Source organism: Trachinotus anak, unplaced genomic scaffold (genome assembly GCF_046630095.1).
Source record: "Trachinotus anak isolate AG129_WGS33_773 ecotype Australia unplaced genomic scaffold, CSIRO_AGI_Tana_v1 ptg000024l, whole genome shotgun sequence".
Lineage (NCBI taxonomy): Eukaryota > Metazoa > Chordata > Actinopteri > Carangiformes > Carangidae > Trachinotus > Trachinotus anak.
Window position 1 is genome coordinate 9,636,360 of NW_027273875.1, and position 16,778 is coordinate 9,653,137.

Genomic DNA, 16,778 nt, shown 5'->3' on the forward strand with positions numbered 1-16,778 from the left:
GCCCTTATCAGACCACATCTAAACCAGGCCTTCTCTTGGCTTCAGTAAGCCTCCAGTGAAAGATGAAGAGAGCAGGTGGATCAGCAGACCAGTACACCCACAGGACCAGCCTTTATGTGTTACAGGGAGAGGACCTAGCTAACGTTACCTTCATTAACCAGAAGCTGACATGGAATGCAAACTCTCAAGGCATCTCAAGCATTTTGACATTCAGACTCATTAGGCAGAGGGGGACGATGACCAAGTCAGTTACCTGTAGTCTGGTTGTGTCCGTTTGATTTAAACCTATTTTCTTGCGTTCGCCATGACTAACTGAAGAAAAATGTGTTTAGTTTATTTGATACAAGGACTAACATCATCTGACTGTTACACTGACTGTCACCTGTTACACTGACTGGTGTAAGAAAAGGCCTTCTTTTGGAAATCCATATAACTTTTGGTTGCTTAGTGGCATGGTGCCCAATGAATTTTTATCATGTTTGAAAAAACTGCCTTAGGTTAATGAGAAAGTAAGCAGCATGGACAGTGCTAGAGTCAAGGTGTTAGGGAGAAGGAAGCACTGTGACAGCTGCAGTCTTTGGTGGCTGTGTTTTGAAATACTGAAATTAACTCATGCTCAGAATCCGTATGTGTAAACCCAGAGATAAAAGGAAACTTGTCATTAATCTCACAGACATTTTGTTCCCATTGCCTGTGATTTTCCACTGCAATAAGAACTAAGGGAGCAGATTTAAGCCTTACTTCCAATCATCCAAAGTACCTGCACTGTTTCCTCACTTCAAACAGCAGCTTTATTGTGACACGCAAGAGTGGTATCAAGTGTTAACTACAGCCAGATTTGTAAAACTGGGTTATCCCCATCAGTGTTGGTTGCTTGCAGGACAAATCATTGCAATTACATTGAACTGTTGAACGGAACCTCTCTTAACCAGCAATCACAATTTTTTGCAAGATTTTCAAGTTGAAAGCAAAGTGTTGTGCTCTTATCGCAATTTATTACACACAAATTTATAACACACAAAATAACAGTTTAGCTCTGAAACACCACTTGAAGGAGTTATTTGTACAAATATGCCACATAGCCAACATTCGCATCAGCAGTTGTTTACTTGCAAATATAGAATAAACATTGTGAGTTCAGCATCAGACGTCATTATTTTGCTCCCCGAAAGCTGTCTCCAGCAGTGGAAAGCAACCCTCTTCTTTTGCTTTACTTTCTGTCAATGCTTTTCTTCTACTGGAGTTAGCATGCTAAACATCTAGCTCTGGTCAGCCCCTCTTTTCACTTTTTGATACTGAGTCACTGTAGCATCCGGGCTGCCCTGAAGAAGTAATGCTGCTCAGAGGTGTATTATAACGTTAGCGATTAAGCAATCGCAAAACTCACAAATAGCTCCTTTAAAGCATTTTTGACTCAATTATAGTGAAACCACAGAGAGACTTTTGGACCCATACTCTCAAAACTCAATCCAAACAACATGGCAAACCAAGCTGGAAAGCTGGGCTTTAATGATATACTTTATGTGAACAACCAACAGAGCTCAGTGCCAATGTGTGAACAACAGCAGCGCCGCAAATGGAGCCAAATAAAAAGCTGTTCATACAGATAAATTCTCAAATTGCTGCCATTTGAGCAGTTTTAATCACCTTCTGAAAAGCTTATTGAAGGTTAACTTTTCACAGAAGAGAGGATCGACGTCTGTTCATGAAGGCTTCTGTCCTTCATAGCAAAAAGAAAGTGAAAAGCAATTTGTCAAGAACATAGCTAGAATGATATTTGCTCAGTGGAAGTGACTGACACGAGCAGGTCTGCTGTGAAAAAAGGTCAAGATATTATGGAGTTCCAGAAGCTGGTTCTCATCCGTGTTGAACTCTGACTTCTCGGTCCACTGCATAAGCTTACTTTATTGCAACTTGAAGTATTGCTGTGCCCTGCAGATAAAGTGTCTGAAAACCAAACACATGCTGTATTAAAAGGGGTTTTCTCTTACACATTACAAATTAAGCTCTTGTCTTTATGTATTTATTTTGTGATTGTCTGACATACTACCATCAACATTTTGGTATAAATCTTTGGCATGGATAGTCAGGGGGGACGCTCATTTGTGGTCTTTTGGCTGTGTCGCGTGCAGACTGCTTGAGAATTTCTTTAAAAAAGGTTTCTACATAGGTTTTGTTAGCAGTGTTAAAGATCTATCAAATGTACACTTTTCATAGCAAGTGCAACACGTAATAGTGTGGCATCAGCAGCGGCAGCTGTGTTTTGATAAGATTTGCATTTGGTTCCTTGGCTTCACTGCTGCCAGTGTGTCAGACACCCGCTGCTGTTTTTGAAACGGTCAGACTAATGCCTCGAGATCTGAAACCTTTTTGAGACAACAACAAAACGCATTTCAGTCTTCTTTTGTCATAAGCAATGTCAGGTTAGTGTGTTAATTTGTAAAGATACAAGTAGCATGCCACACTTTTATAAATCAATTTCTGGTTTATACATTTTATGCTTTACTAATCAGAGAGTCTGAGAGGCTTAATTGCAAGGACACTGCAAGAAGATGTCAAACAAAATGATGTGGACTGAGAGGAATTTGTGTTGGCATTTGTAAACATTCTGTATCCTGCATTCAAGTCTTTGTGCATGGATGTTACCAAGAAGCACACACAAGTCAAACAGGTGGCGGAGAGCTCAGATAACTAGACAGCAGTGTCATGTGAAATTTGGTTCAACACTTTATGAAATATGCTTAATGCCTTTCTTGCCAAGAGTTAAGTGAGAAGATCAACATGTGAGCTTTAGATGTGGTCGTAAGTGGATTTCAGTTAGGCTAGCTGTTTCCCCCTGGTTCCAGTCTTTATGCTAAGATAAGCTAACAGTCTCTAGGCTCTGGCTTTATACTTACAAGACACACATGAGAATGGTATTCATCCTCTTATCTAACTCTCGACAAGAACGCTAACAAGCATAATAATTCCCAAAATGGTGAACTGCTCCTTTAAAGTCAGATGTAATCCAAACAGATGGGTATTAATACCATGGAGTGGGTAGTTGCACTCTCTCCCACCGTGGAGTTTATCACAGAGCGAATGAGTGAATCTGAGTCAATCTACCCAGCACTGACCTATAGTCCCCTGTGGCTCAGTGTGCCCTCTTATTAATGTCCTCTTGGACTATTAAGCTAATGCCATGATTACTTTTAGTGTCAATGCAATCCAAAAACATCCAGGCCACTTATTCTGCCTCATTACAGAGACAGTAATCAAGAGTTAGAAGTCTGGTTGAGAGGCAAATCTGGTTTATATCTGTGTTTGGGTTTATGTGTGTTTCCTTATATTGTGATACTGTCTAATGAGCATGCCCAGTGCACGTGTCCGTATCTGTATGTGCACAACTATGGAATATGAGTTTATTCCGGCGAGAGGGCTTCAGTTTTGTAAATGGGTTCTGTGCTCAGGGCAAAGTCTCTCTCCCTTCACAGTGTGACAGTCAGTTCACATCTGGGCTGCCACTACCAGGGGCGCAATTAAGACAGAAAATAAATGTAGGTCATGCAGACGTGCACTTTTGACATGCAATGACACAGCATGAAGCTAATATGATATTAATGTATTAGCTCAGTTAGTTTAGCAAAAATGTTTTCAATGACGGTTTTATAACTTTCAAGCCACAGAAGGAAACGTGGTAAACGACAGATGGTCAAACATACATTATACGGTCTGCATAACTGATTGTAGTAATGACTGGAGATTACACTGTAACTTTTAACTGATGAGAAGATAAGGCATGCTGCACACTAGAACAGTAAATCACTTATCAGACTAGTGTACAAGATTAGCCCAAGGTGGATTTTTTTGTCTTTAACAGCAAACAACCTCTTTACCACTTCAGTGTCTGCTCTATTCATGGGAAGTTTGACTTTCAAGCTCTGCCTGAGTGGTAATCAATGGCCTATACAACCACTTTACTTTCCACTGAACATTTAATGGAGTGAGGATAAGCCTCTCAGACGGGCTGCTGGCCTGTCCAGGCAGTTGTGCTCTAAAGGTGTTTTTTCATCACAAATGCAAGCCCCTGACTAACAGCCACCACAGTTTAGTTGTTTGCTATGTCAAAGTAATATAGTTACAGGATTAAGTCAGTATATAAAAAGCGATACATGCCATATCTGACAATATTTGACATAATCCAGCATTACCAGTAAACAGTATTAGCATATGACATGTATACTTACATACTAATATTATGTTCTTACAAATTGCAGGAGTATTAGGTGGGGGAGGGTGCAATATGTTTCGTCCTGAATTATTCATTGTTTGTTTTTAGTTTTAAAAACAAACCAAAACCACTGGTTGTGTGTGTCACAGTCATCCTGATAGATTTATTCTCCAGTTAAAGTGTCCGGGTGACCTACTTGGCTCGATGTTTATCGCGCACCACCAGCACCATGTTCTGGTTTTCTGGTTTGAGTCTGCCCTGGGGACTTTATTGCTTGTTACCCTCCCAGTGAGCATTTAACAGATGGCAACTCAAAGTAGATTTTATTTATTTATTTTTTTATATTGTGCTGTGACACTGTTAAAAAGATCATATGAAAACAATTTAGGCAGCACCTTCAAGAAATAAATAGAACAAAAAAAATCATCATTTTAACACATTTATCTCTAAGGAGCACAATTAATTATTCAAATGACAGACAGATAAAAATAATTACCTACAATTTTGATGTTACTCAGACAAACAAGTTATTTGAAGATGTGAAGAAAGTGAGCATTTTTCACTCTTTTCTGACATTTAAAGATGAAATGATTCGATCAGTCATAACAACACAGACAACTGACAGATGAATCAATAATGAAAACAGTAGTTAATATTGTTAAGTGTATTCCTTAGGCTCACATTTCCTCTCAGCTCATATCTTGCCCTGAACGTCCGTGTGCTGCAGTAAGGAGGTGTTATCTTCGTCCGTGACCTTGACTCGCCTCTCTGGAGTCTGCTACGCTGTGCATTGTGTTGTTGGAATTGTGACAGAAAGAAAGAAACACAGGTTTTGATTTCAACTTCCATGTGATTAAAATCGCCTGTACAAATTTAATTTAAGGAGATCATGTGTTGTAGCATGGTGTAAGCGAGAGTGTGGTTGCAGACACCTTGTCCCGGCCACACACAGGCATAGAAATACACTCACATTCCTTCCCCCACATACTTGAGTGAATGACAGGGTTCAACTGTTCCACTTAATTGTAGTTTATACTGCCTGAGAAAGAATGTCTGGCATTTATTGGTTCCCTGTGTTTTACTTTACAAATGAATGAGTGTGTGTGTGTGTGTGTGTGTGTGTGTGTGTGTGTGTGTGTGTGTATGTTTGGAATACGTGTCTCCAAGGGATGAGCAACACAACTGGTTTATTTTCCAATGAGTTTTTTTTTTTTAAACGATGTTAAAGGAATAGTTGGAAACTCTGAGAAACAGGCTTATTTGCTTCTTACTGAGAGTTCGATGAAAAGCTCGATATCACTCTCCTATACGTACAATAAATATGAAGCTAGCTCCTGGTAGCTTAGCATAAAGAATGGGAAAGTGGGAAATAGCTAGCATGGCTCTCTTCAAAGATTAAAAACAAACAAACAATCAAAAAAAAAAAAGCCCATCAGCACTTTTAACTCTCACTAATTAACTGATATCATTTTTGTTCTTGTTTGTTAATTCCCTGAGAAATTAAATTTTTAAAATGACAATGTAGAAACAATAAGGCAGTTTGCTTATGAGACTTTTTTTTTTTTAACTCAAATGTACAAATTCTTAGCATCATGATGTGTTTCAGTGTTGTTCTGATCAGGATGATATCGCATAACATATCAAACAATAGCACATCTACCGTCAACCTTCATAAACGCCTCTGTGCAGTTTCTCTTTTTTGACTTATAGACTGGCATCATTTCTTTTCATTTCAAGTTGTTAAATGACAAGCTAATTAAAACGAATATTCACAATCGACATTTATACTGATCCTTTATGGATTATTGTTAAGGCTAACAGGCTTCAAGATTCATTATGATTCAGTATAGAGAAAATCTGCTGTAGGTGAACGTGTGGGAGGCTTTTAAAATAACTGTTACTTTGAGCATGAGTTCATCTTTTGTGTTTGTATAACCTTTTATTGTGGAGTGCACAGTTCTACTAAACAGGTCCCTGGTCTCTCTTATGGCCCCCTTGATGTAGCGCTGAATCCACATTAGTCACAACTTGGCCTTATGTTTTGCTGACATTTCTGTATAATCAGATGTGCTTAAAATACCAAAGGTGGTTCAGTGATGCACAGCAAACACTTGCATAATATCGCCCACTTGTCACACTAATACTTTGCTGCTCTGAGTGAAAAGGCACAGAGTCAGACGGCTGTCTCGTCTGGGTCTGTGAAGTGTATTTGAGGATGGAAATGCTGACAGCACTCACTTGTTATTCAGTCACAGGTTTCATTCTGCATAATACAGTTTTACTTAATCGACTGTTTTTGTTAAACTGAGACTTTCGCTGCATGTCAGGCCAAAGGTGAAGAAGTTCCACCATCCTCTCTGACAGTTGTTTTCCCTGCAGTACTCTTTGGTGATATGGTGGTCCTTTGTTTCTCTGTGTAACTTGTCATGTCTGATTCTCAAATGGTCTTTTAGCCTCAAAATCCCTCTATTGTCTCATTTCATTTTGTTCTCTTGATGTCCGCCTTGTTGATCCGGTCTTGGATAGCTGTCTGCTCAAACATGCGGTGTCATTTGACTCACAAGAGCAATGCTGTGAACTATGAAGCTTCTGTAAATCTCTGTCTCACCATTAAAAGTGTGGACTTTGATCCACGGGTCACAAAAAAGAAAACTAAATGACTTTTACAGACTGAAACAAAAGGATTGCCTTAATAAGACATAGCTGTTCCATTTGCTGCACACTCTTAAGCCTTCCACAAAATCGCCCCTGCCTTTATAAGCGGTGCCTGGCTGCTACTCTTTCAGAGTGGTGTTGGCACTTGAGCGCAGGTAATCCCACAGTACCACAGGTGGAGATTTACCATTTCCACCACTGTGACTCAGGCAGGCTCCTTGTCAGAGTCACTGGGCGAGCTGAAAGTGTCACACAGCTGTCAGCAGCACCCAAGGGTGGTACTAAGTCTCCATTAATAAATGTCAACCACTCCTTTTCTAGTAGGTACTTGTTAGGGAAAACCACAGCGACAATTATGCACATTTTTAAGAAGTGAATTTGAAGGTTTTTGAGTGTGAATCTGAGTTGAAAACTGTAACCTAAGTATCCAAGGCTCTCGAGTGATGCTTCAGAGATGTGTGTTTCTGTCCATGTATGTGTCAGCTGGTCTGACGCATTATGCCTTTGTATAGGGTTATTTTTCATACTGAGCTGACGGGTAGTGTGACTTCAGCGTAGCAAGCTAATTTGATCGTGACATTTGATATTTTCTCTGTATATTTCTTCGGTTTGGATCCAAACAGTCATAGTGGCCTCCTTTCATGCACTCTGAATACATACAGTATTGTACTGTAAATGACGCTGGGGTAGGTCGATCTAAGACCACCAATGTTGCAGTAAATTACATTCATATTTGTCACATTGTGTTATTACAATCTCAGTGCTCATGATTTGTTGCTTTAGAACCTCTACCTCCCCTCTTTATTGCCTTGTCTTTTCCTCTTGCCTGTCTCCTATAATTTATCTCCTCATGCTTTCTTTTCTGCCTCACCTATTCTCCAAGCTTACTTGAAGAAAATACAAAATGCCTTGCTTGTTGTTCCAACATTTTATGGCTTTTACTGTATTTTTTTTCTTGCATGTTTTATTCTCTAGAGAGACACACAGTTCTGGAGAAGACAGACTCTCTATCCACCTCCTTTCTCACTGAGACAAAACTACAGACATGCTGGTTTCTCTTTTGTGTTTGTTGTTCTTCATTCCCCCTCTCTCCCTAGATCTTCACAAGACAACATAACTGCCTCAGGGATGACTGACAGAGAAAAAAAAAACATATTTGTAGGGGTACAGGTGCTACAAATGACCTTTAGTGTGTATGTATGTCCTCCATTGTGCATCTGTGTTCATGTTTTTGCATACTGAGTGTATGCTGGCTGCTGGCCCTTTGCAGATAAAGCCTGGTCTTCTGGGGGCCCACTTGTGGCCAGCTGATATTGCCTTTCTGTAATGCCAGGAAGCTTAGGGAGCTGCATGGACCCTTAGGCATCAGCCCAACACAATTAAGAACAAGGAAAGCAACCAGCAAGGCTGCATGTGTGGTGTAAACAGGGACCTAAGGCCACAGTGGCCGCCTTGTTTATATTGTTCTGTTACAGGTTTAAATGTCTAGACAGTGTGTAAAATTGTACTTAAATTAAATATTTATGACTTAGCCCACAGCTACATGATTTCTGTTTTGTGCTTTTAGCTGTTTCAATTGATCAAATTTCTCTTTTTTTTTTTTTACCTCACAGCACTGAAATATGTCTGTCAGTTGTCAGCACACTACTAGGATGACTTTTTATAAAGTGCATCATCATGTCCACTATTCGGAACTACTGATTTTCCCATCAGCCTCAGCTGTACTTTGTGTTTTATGCTAATGACCAAATGTAACATGGACATGTAACGTGGACACTGTTTTTATATATATATATATATATATATATATATATATATATGAATAAAAAGGGCTGGGTGCCAGGGAGCATATTTTGCTGGTGGGTAATTACCTTGATTCAGCTTCTTGTCAGTTTTTCTGTTCATTAGCATGTAGCCTCTAACAAGGCTGCCCACTTAACAACATTAAAGGAAAAGGAGACAAAGGAAGCAAATGGAAGAAAAGAAAAGAAAAAAAACTAAATGTAAGAGTCAGGCAGTGGGAGGGCTTATCTCAGCAGTCCACATCCATTTAGTCTGACTGCCACTGTCCAGGTAATGTAGAGCTTTTGGGTGCAAAACATGCATGTGTCAGCACATCTTTTAGTTTTTTAACGATAAGCTTGTGCACATCATAAGCCTATTGTTCCAGACTTTTTGTGTAAGCTTTTTGGAAAATACAGTTAATGCACATTTGTGAAGACACACAAAAGTGTACCACACTACCCAGCGGATCAAATTCTCACCCACCTCACAGTGTGCGAGGTGTTCTATCTGGGTAAACACTTGTCTGTGTTGGATTTATTGGTTGCAGCAGGAGTGTAGGAGCTCATCACAGTTGAGCACGATAGTGATTATCTGCTTTACAGGACCATAGGCACATTAAAGCAGGTCCTGCTGAAGGCTGTGTAAGCTAGTGTTTGCAGCAGCATGAAAGAACAGAAAAGTGTTCCCACGGCTGTAAAACGGGTGAACAGTTGTTGCAAAACTGACTTTAATGTCACATTCCCTCCATCTTCTCTGTCTCTTCTTCTCTCTAGATTGGTTTGTTAGCAGTTTTTAGCACAATTATTTGTGCATTGTGCATTCTGCGAAACAGTAACACCTATGACTGTTTTGTTGAATCTCCAGCATTCACACAGCACTGGAGGGAAAAAGGAGAGAGAATGAGTGGGGGGTCTGTGTGTGGACGTGGCTGGCGGTGGTCTAGTGTGTATGCTTGGCTGTTTTAGGGGGTTGGAAAGACATGGAGGGATTGTAAGATGTACAGAGGCACTGAAGTTGTGTACCTGGATCTCATTAGGGAGGTTTTCTTTGTCCTCTGCCTCACAGGAACTCATTGTTACACAGTTTCTTTGAGAAGACCATGAGAAGAGAGCATGACTGGCATCTCAACAGTGTATCAGGGATTAGAGGTGATTCCGTGGTTGTTAGTGTGGGTATGATTGGAGGTATTGATTTGGATTTCTATGGCTGGTTTAACGATTTCATAGACTGTGGTGAGCACGCAACATAAATAAGTTTACACACAGAGACACATACGACTGAGCATACACGCATGCACACAAGTTATTCCCGTAGAGTGGAGGAGAGAGTGATGGCTCATGTTGAAGATGAGCATCCTTGCTCTTTTGCTCAGAATATTTTCCACCATATTTATGGTATTTCCCTGGTCATCCATGGACTGTACTATACATGCACATTATACTTTTCCTGTAATGTTAGCCCCAGTAGAAGAAGTTTCACTTAGTTTGTTTCTATATTTAAATTTGTGAAATGGTGACATTGGTGGAACCATAGATAGCACTATAATCCCATAATAATTCAGCCTTGAAGCTTTTCTCAAAAACTGTACTGTAGGCCTATATACTTTGCAAATACATGATTTCTCTTTGTAAATTTCTGTGCAAATACATGTTTTGAGGCTAGACCTGTTTTGAAAGATATTATGTACTGAGGATTTTACTTGTCAGCATTGTATTTTTTTTATTTTTTTTAATTTCAGTGCCTCATGAGGTTCAAGCTGCTGAAACAAAAGAAAAACATTTTATGAGTGACACGTGATTGGATGGTAATTATGTTGTCAAAGTGGATTATTTTTAATACAATGCACTTGCACAGCAATAATAATGCACCATATCTAATTCCTTTAGAGCTGCTGCTGTTTTGATTAGTCCTACTCTTTATTGCATGGAGGGATTATATGATAAATTTCACTATGGCTCTTTGTGGTGTGGTTTTTGTCTTCCATTGACATGTACAGTAAGTGCTCTATAACTAATTTGGCAGCAAATTGTACACTTGAAGCTGATCCTCATATTTGTTTAATCACTTTTGTACCCGTCCAACCCTGTAGGGTCTCGTCTTCGCCAGGAAGACTTCCCTCCCCGCATCGTGGAGCACCCCTCTGACCTCATCGTGTCCAAAGGGGAACCAGCCACTCTCAACTGCAAGGCAGAGGGCCGTCCAACCCCCACCGTGGAATGGTACAAAGATGGGGAGCGTGTTGAGACGGACCGTGACAACCCCCGCTCCCACCGTATGCTGCTGCCCAGCGGGTCCCTCTTCTTCCTACGTATCGTCCATGGACGACGGAGCAAGCCCGACGATGGCAGCTATGTGTGTGTGGCCCGAAACTATCTGGGCCAGGCGATCAGTCACAATGCATCCCTGGAAGTAGCCAGTAAGTTCTGTTGGTGTATATTGTTGTGTACATGTCCACAGATCTGAGAGCTGAGAACGACACACATTCACACACATAACTCTCACCAGGAAATGCATCTAAAATATGAATGACCACCGTCAAATGTTCACGTAGAAGACTACCAGATCGCTAAACCTTTGACTGAGAAGCTATCTCTAATTCACAGGCATAATGCACAGATATTTAGATAATAATTGTCTGAGCTTTTTCAGACATTTTAATTGATTTTCCAGTCTCCCAATGTGCATGATAGCAGGGGTTTTAATATCTGTCTTCAAAGAAGGTCAGCGTCTTTTTGAAAGACGGAAAAGTGCAAAATATTTGCTCAATATAACCTTTAGATAATCTCCTGTATAGTGTCTTGTGGCAAGAATAATTTAATTTTAATAAGACTCACAACAATCCCAGTTTACCTTGCACTCAACCAATTACACTGATCTCATTATACAGGAAACATAATATGTAAATGTAAAAGCCTGTTTTAGTTTGTTACTTTTGCTCCAATATGGGACATTTTTATGGTTTAGGGACAGGTGGAAATTCACAGTGCGACCCACCTGTCAGACATGGCAACAGCTGTGTGTCTGCTTTAGTCCCCAGGTTTAAACAAGGGCTGAGTGTGTTCCTAACAGGTGACAGTGTGTACTCGCTGAATCGTGGAGTGTCAAGTGTGTGCTGTTGCCAGTTAAACACTCCTTCACTGCAGTGTGTCTCAGGCAAGAATCTGTCAGGTTGCATGCAACAACCAAACATATGTGTGCGTGTAGGTTTAGCTGTGTGATGAAATGAAAGCGTGTGGAGAAGCAGACAGAGGGCAGAGAGCAAAAGGTCGGGGCTTTTGACCATAAGTGCAGATGGACTGTGAAACCCTATAGAGCACAGGTTTTTTGCAAGTCCGAAAACACTGGAATCAGTCTGGGACATAACATGAATAAAGAATGCAGTGAAAAAAGGAAGTCTAGATGATAAGGGTTAACAACCGCAGCCATGCCCTTACACACTGCAGAGCTCCTTTTCTGACGATCCCCTGGTCTGCTCCGCTGCATCGGCTTGCAGAGCTCTACCCAGGCTCGGTCTCCTGGGCAGACATTTGGCAAAGGTTTTAGAATAATAATACCCCTCTTGTATCCATTTCACCTTTTGAATTATAATGAAAGAGATGGTCAAACGGTATGATGGTAATGCTAGGTCAGCACTCCTACCCTGAGAAGCTAAGCCCTCTAGGGGAAGAGTTTATTACTAGGAGTTCACTAAATTTACTGCCTGGTTTTAAGGTCGAGGGGGAACACAGAGTGTACTTGTTGAAGCTGCCTGGATGAGTTATGTCTCCCTGCTTCATCCCTCAGAGGTCACACAGATTCATGGGTCACCCTGGGGCTGGAAGGTAAAACAGAATCCCCTTTGGCAAAGGCTGCTGAGTTAGGCAGTTTAGGAGAGGACTGAGAAGCTGGGGGGTGTTAAAAGAAGGACTGACCTTAATCTGTCAATAGACGTGTCAGATAATTTGTCTAGTCTTGTTAATGTGTTAGTTATTAAGTTTGTGTATTGTTTTAATTGCTTAACTTTGTGTGATACTTTTTACTGTTTTTGAATAATGTGCTTTGACATACGGCCCTTGCACACACACAAACACAGTATCATCAAATTACCATCATGTTGCACTTATTATGTTTGTCACTCAAAAATCTCTCAGGCAATAACACTATGTGTCAAGGCTCTAATAATAGAGCCGAATTTAGGATGGCAATCATTTTCCAGTGGAGAGTTTGAAGTAAGACTGCTAGAAAATGACGGTAACATCATGTGCTTCATGTTCGGGTGTGTCAGAAGTACAGTCTAATATTGTATATTGTATAATAACTGTGTTATACGAGGCTATCACACATATGCACATATGCCTCAAAAATTATGAAAGCTTTATTTTTTTTCTTTGTTGACAAGATCTACCAAATACAGTGTAGTACAGTTATTCTTTTCATTGAAATGACTCTACAGTTCCATGACATATTTAATGTTTTAGAGATCAGTAACACACCTGAACCCCATCATCAGTAGTTACCAGTCACAACAGTGTAGCTGGTATTGTATTTACCTTGAGAGCCTGTGTGTGTCTCACATGGCAAAAGGCATTAACTGTAGCAGGAACTACCACAGAAGCAGTTTTGAGATCTTTGGGTTTCAGGCATACTATATTAGCATGGCTCTAGGAACGCCAGAGTTGGTCTGTCTGTTGGTTAGTCAGTGAACCACTTTGGCCCAGAATGAAATATCTGCAAGTATGGATTGCCATGAAATTTTGTACAGACATTCAGGGCTCCCAGATGATGCATCCTAATAAGTGGCAATCTCCCATCTGATTGATTGTCGTTGCCAATCTGGGAACACACCTTCATGTTCCCATCAGGATAAACTGTAACAACCATGGTGATCTCTTGGCTTTCAGTACAGCTCCACCAACAGGTTAAATTTTATATATTTGATCAATAATTTGGTTAATACCAGCAAAACAGACAATCCCATCAGCGTCTGTTGTAATTCCATAATAGGCTAGTGTTTGACCTGCTTTTAGAAATAGTTTTCACCGCACACTATTTAATGTGTAATGCACTTTTCTTTTCAGTTAATAACTACAACAGATGCATGCTGGGATATTATAAGAGAGTAGGGAATGTTTTGCATATATGAGAAAAAATCTCTATTGCTTTAATTATATGTTTGAATAGTAGACAGTACTGCAGTGCGCTTGCATTAGTCTAGTGCACGAATACTCTATGCTCTGCTCTTATCCCTAAAAATACATAATAAATAGTCGTATTTAATTTATATGATAGGTGTCATAAATATCTTACCATTTTATATAATTTGATGAGTTCATGAACAGTCCATGAGTTCATGGACTTGGCTAAGTGAAGGACACTGCAGCACACTGACAAGAATCTGTTGCATTAGTCATTTGATCCCTTATTGACAAACTAAATGTGAAAGGTCCAGTGGAAAATTAATTACCCATGAAAGCTTTAACTGAATTCCAATTTTGAATTTACTATATCATAACTTTTTCTGCCGCCGCTATCATTTAAGCGAAGCGAGGGAGAGATGATGAAAAGTAGGGAGACGGCTGACAAAAGACAGCGGTGGAAGCTGACAGATGTAAAGTGATGGGAGCAGGAAAGGAGTGACAGAGACAGATGGGAACAGAAGAGCAGGAGGAAGAAGTGTCTGTCCTTCAAGGCACAGAAGTGAAACTTGTTTGCAGAAAATTGAGGTGACGTGGTAGAGACAGTGACAGATGTAGTATGTGCTGGTGCCTGAAGCGTGACCACAGGGTTGAAATACTGAGTATAAACTCACACAACGTGCTCACGCACACACACATGCACACACGCAGGCTAGTGGAACCCTTTCTGAAAGTGAAAGAGATGAAATGAGAAAAAAGAAAAAAAAAGACATATAACTTAGTTCCTATCCAATAAATGTCACAGAAGACACTCAGCATATTTTTTTTTTTCTGCCTGCAGGGACCCTAGAGGACCCTGGGAAATGAACATATGTCCTATTGACCTCAGCCACTTGATTCAATCATGGAGCACTTTATTGAGGTGAAGGCAAAGTCACAGCCTGTGTACTCTAAAGGTTATTGGATAGTGTCCTGTTTTTAGGTTCAGTAGGGGAGAGGAATAAATGTTATTCTTAAACTAATTGGACACTGCCATTTGCTAGAGGAAAGTGAGGCTCGTGGCAGGGCTGAAGGTTTGGCCACAACGCTGCAGTGATGAAGTAATGAGCCTCAGGGAAAGACAACTATGTAGCCCCACCACTCCTCATGTAGACGAACGTATGAAGAGAAAGGCAGAAACACCCTTTTCATTCCTCTGTCTATATATTTAATTGGTTCATTTTAATTTCCATGTCATGGCAATACATCTGGCCCATCCCACACAGGATTACAAAGCACAGCTGCATGTCAGATTTCAGAAACAAAGCAACGCATTTTATGCAGAGCTGCAACGATCCCAATCAGTTAATCAATTATCAAGTTAATCAGCAACAATTTGATGATTATTTATCTATCAAATTCTATAGTTCTAGCTTCTGCAGTGTGAGGATTTGCATCTTTTCTCTGATTTATATTAAGAAGTACATATCTTTGGGTTTGGACTGGATGGTTGGACAAAACAAGTCATGAAAAGTTGAGCATGAAGGTTATTTCTTTCTTTACCTTCCAGTTTTGAAAGAAAAACGAACTTGTCAAAGTCTGTTTACAGGTCTTGGGGAGCACTCAGATGTTAGGCAGCTCCAGAGCGAGCTGCCCAGAATCTGATACGTGTCCTCTAGCGATGTCACTTGAGGCAGCATTAAGAATTAGTTGGAGCTGAAGACTACAAGTCTGAAAATGAAAAAACTGTAAGAGTATGGAAAAGAAGTGAGTTCACCAGACCTCTGTAGCCCGCTCCTCATCTCTGCTTGAGACTAACAGCTCGAGGCTACATTAGACACTGTCAGTGGGCAAGTTGCATTATGGGTAATGGAGGTGCCAGGTTTGACAGGGCTGAAGATGATATCTGTTTCTGCTGCATCGATTGTGATCTGTTTTTTAAAAGCTGTCCATCGTGAGCCCGACAACTTTATAGGAGCTGAATCAGCGGAAGACTTTTCCTGGAACTTTCAGTCACATTTCACAATCTTCCCCAGGGGATGGAGCTTGCTCAGGCTGAAGAGTTTGAGTTACGGCATTTTCTTTTACCATTTATATTCACTAAGTGAGTAATTGTAAAGACAATAATTAATTTTCTTTTTAATTAATAATGACAATACTTGTTAGCTCTGGTTCTAAAACAGAGTGAAAATATATAAATCACAACATTACATATATATCTCCAGGTTACATACATGCATGTTTATAACACTTCAAGTAAATTGTACAATAGTAGATGAAAGAAGAAAGATTAAATCCTCATTTTTTTTTTTCAATCCAAGGCTTTTAATCTCTCTCGCTATTTCCAAGTAACTGGAGAGGTTAAATGTAAATGTTCTTGTCTTATGCATCATCAATGTTTAAAAGTTCCACAGATAAATTACATAAGACAAAATTCTCCATTCAGTATTCATCATCTTAATGTATGCAATTTTCTTTTCTTTGTATATCTTTGGAAGGGAAAGTCGGTGGAAGACATGTGATGGCTTGTGGTAATTACATGAATGCATTAACATGACGGACATGTTCACTGTAACACCACACTCTCTGAAGTGGATCATGGGATATGCGCAGCTCAGTCAGACTGTGAGATTGACAGCTTGAGGTGGGACCCCTGGTCTGTCTCCCTGCCTGCTCCTCTTTGATTGTAATCTTATGCTGGAAACGAGCAGGTGCAGGAGGCGTAAGGAGCAGTTAAGATAGAGGCGGATTCAGAGGTCAGCTTCTCCCACTGCCTGCCCCTATCCATTAACTAATGGCTCCTCACTTCAAATGGCTGTCAGTGTCGCTGACAACATCCAGTCTGTAGTCACTCTGGATAAACGCAATAAAAGATCCTAAGTGGCAGTAGAGTGACATGTTTCAGGAAAGTTGTCATTTTCTCTCCATATGGATGTGGAGTGATATGTTTGATAGACAAGCACTGACACATTGTAAATACCCTTTATGCACAGCTGCATTCAGATATCAGTGTTTATTTCTGATTGCCCGAGACA

General features: G+C 40.2%; 1 protein-coding gene across 1 annotated transcript in view; it reads left to right on the top strand.

Annotated features, from left to right (window-relative positions):
* Nucleotides 1-16,778, top strand: part of LOC139607707 (roundabout homolog 1-like) — a 76,924-nt gene that overhangs the window by 7,359 nt on the left and 52,787 nt on the right. Inside the window, exon 2 of the mRNA XM_071460827.1 lies at nucleotides 10,740-11,066. Within this exon, the coding sequence (XP_071316928.1) occupies nucleotides 10,740-11,066 (327 nt within the window). The remainder of the gene's footprint in view (nucleotides 1-10,739; nucleotides 11,067-16,778) is intronic.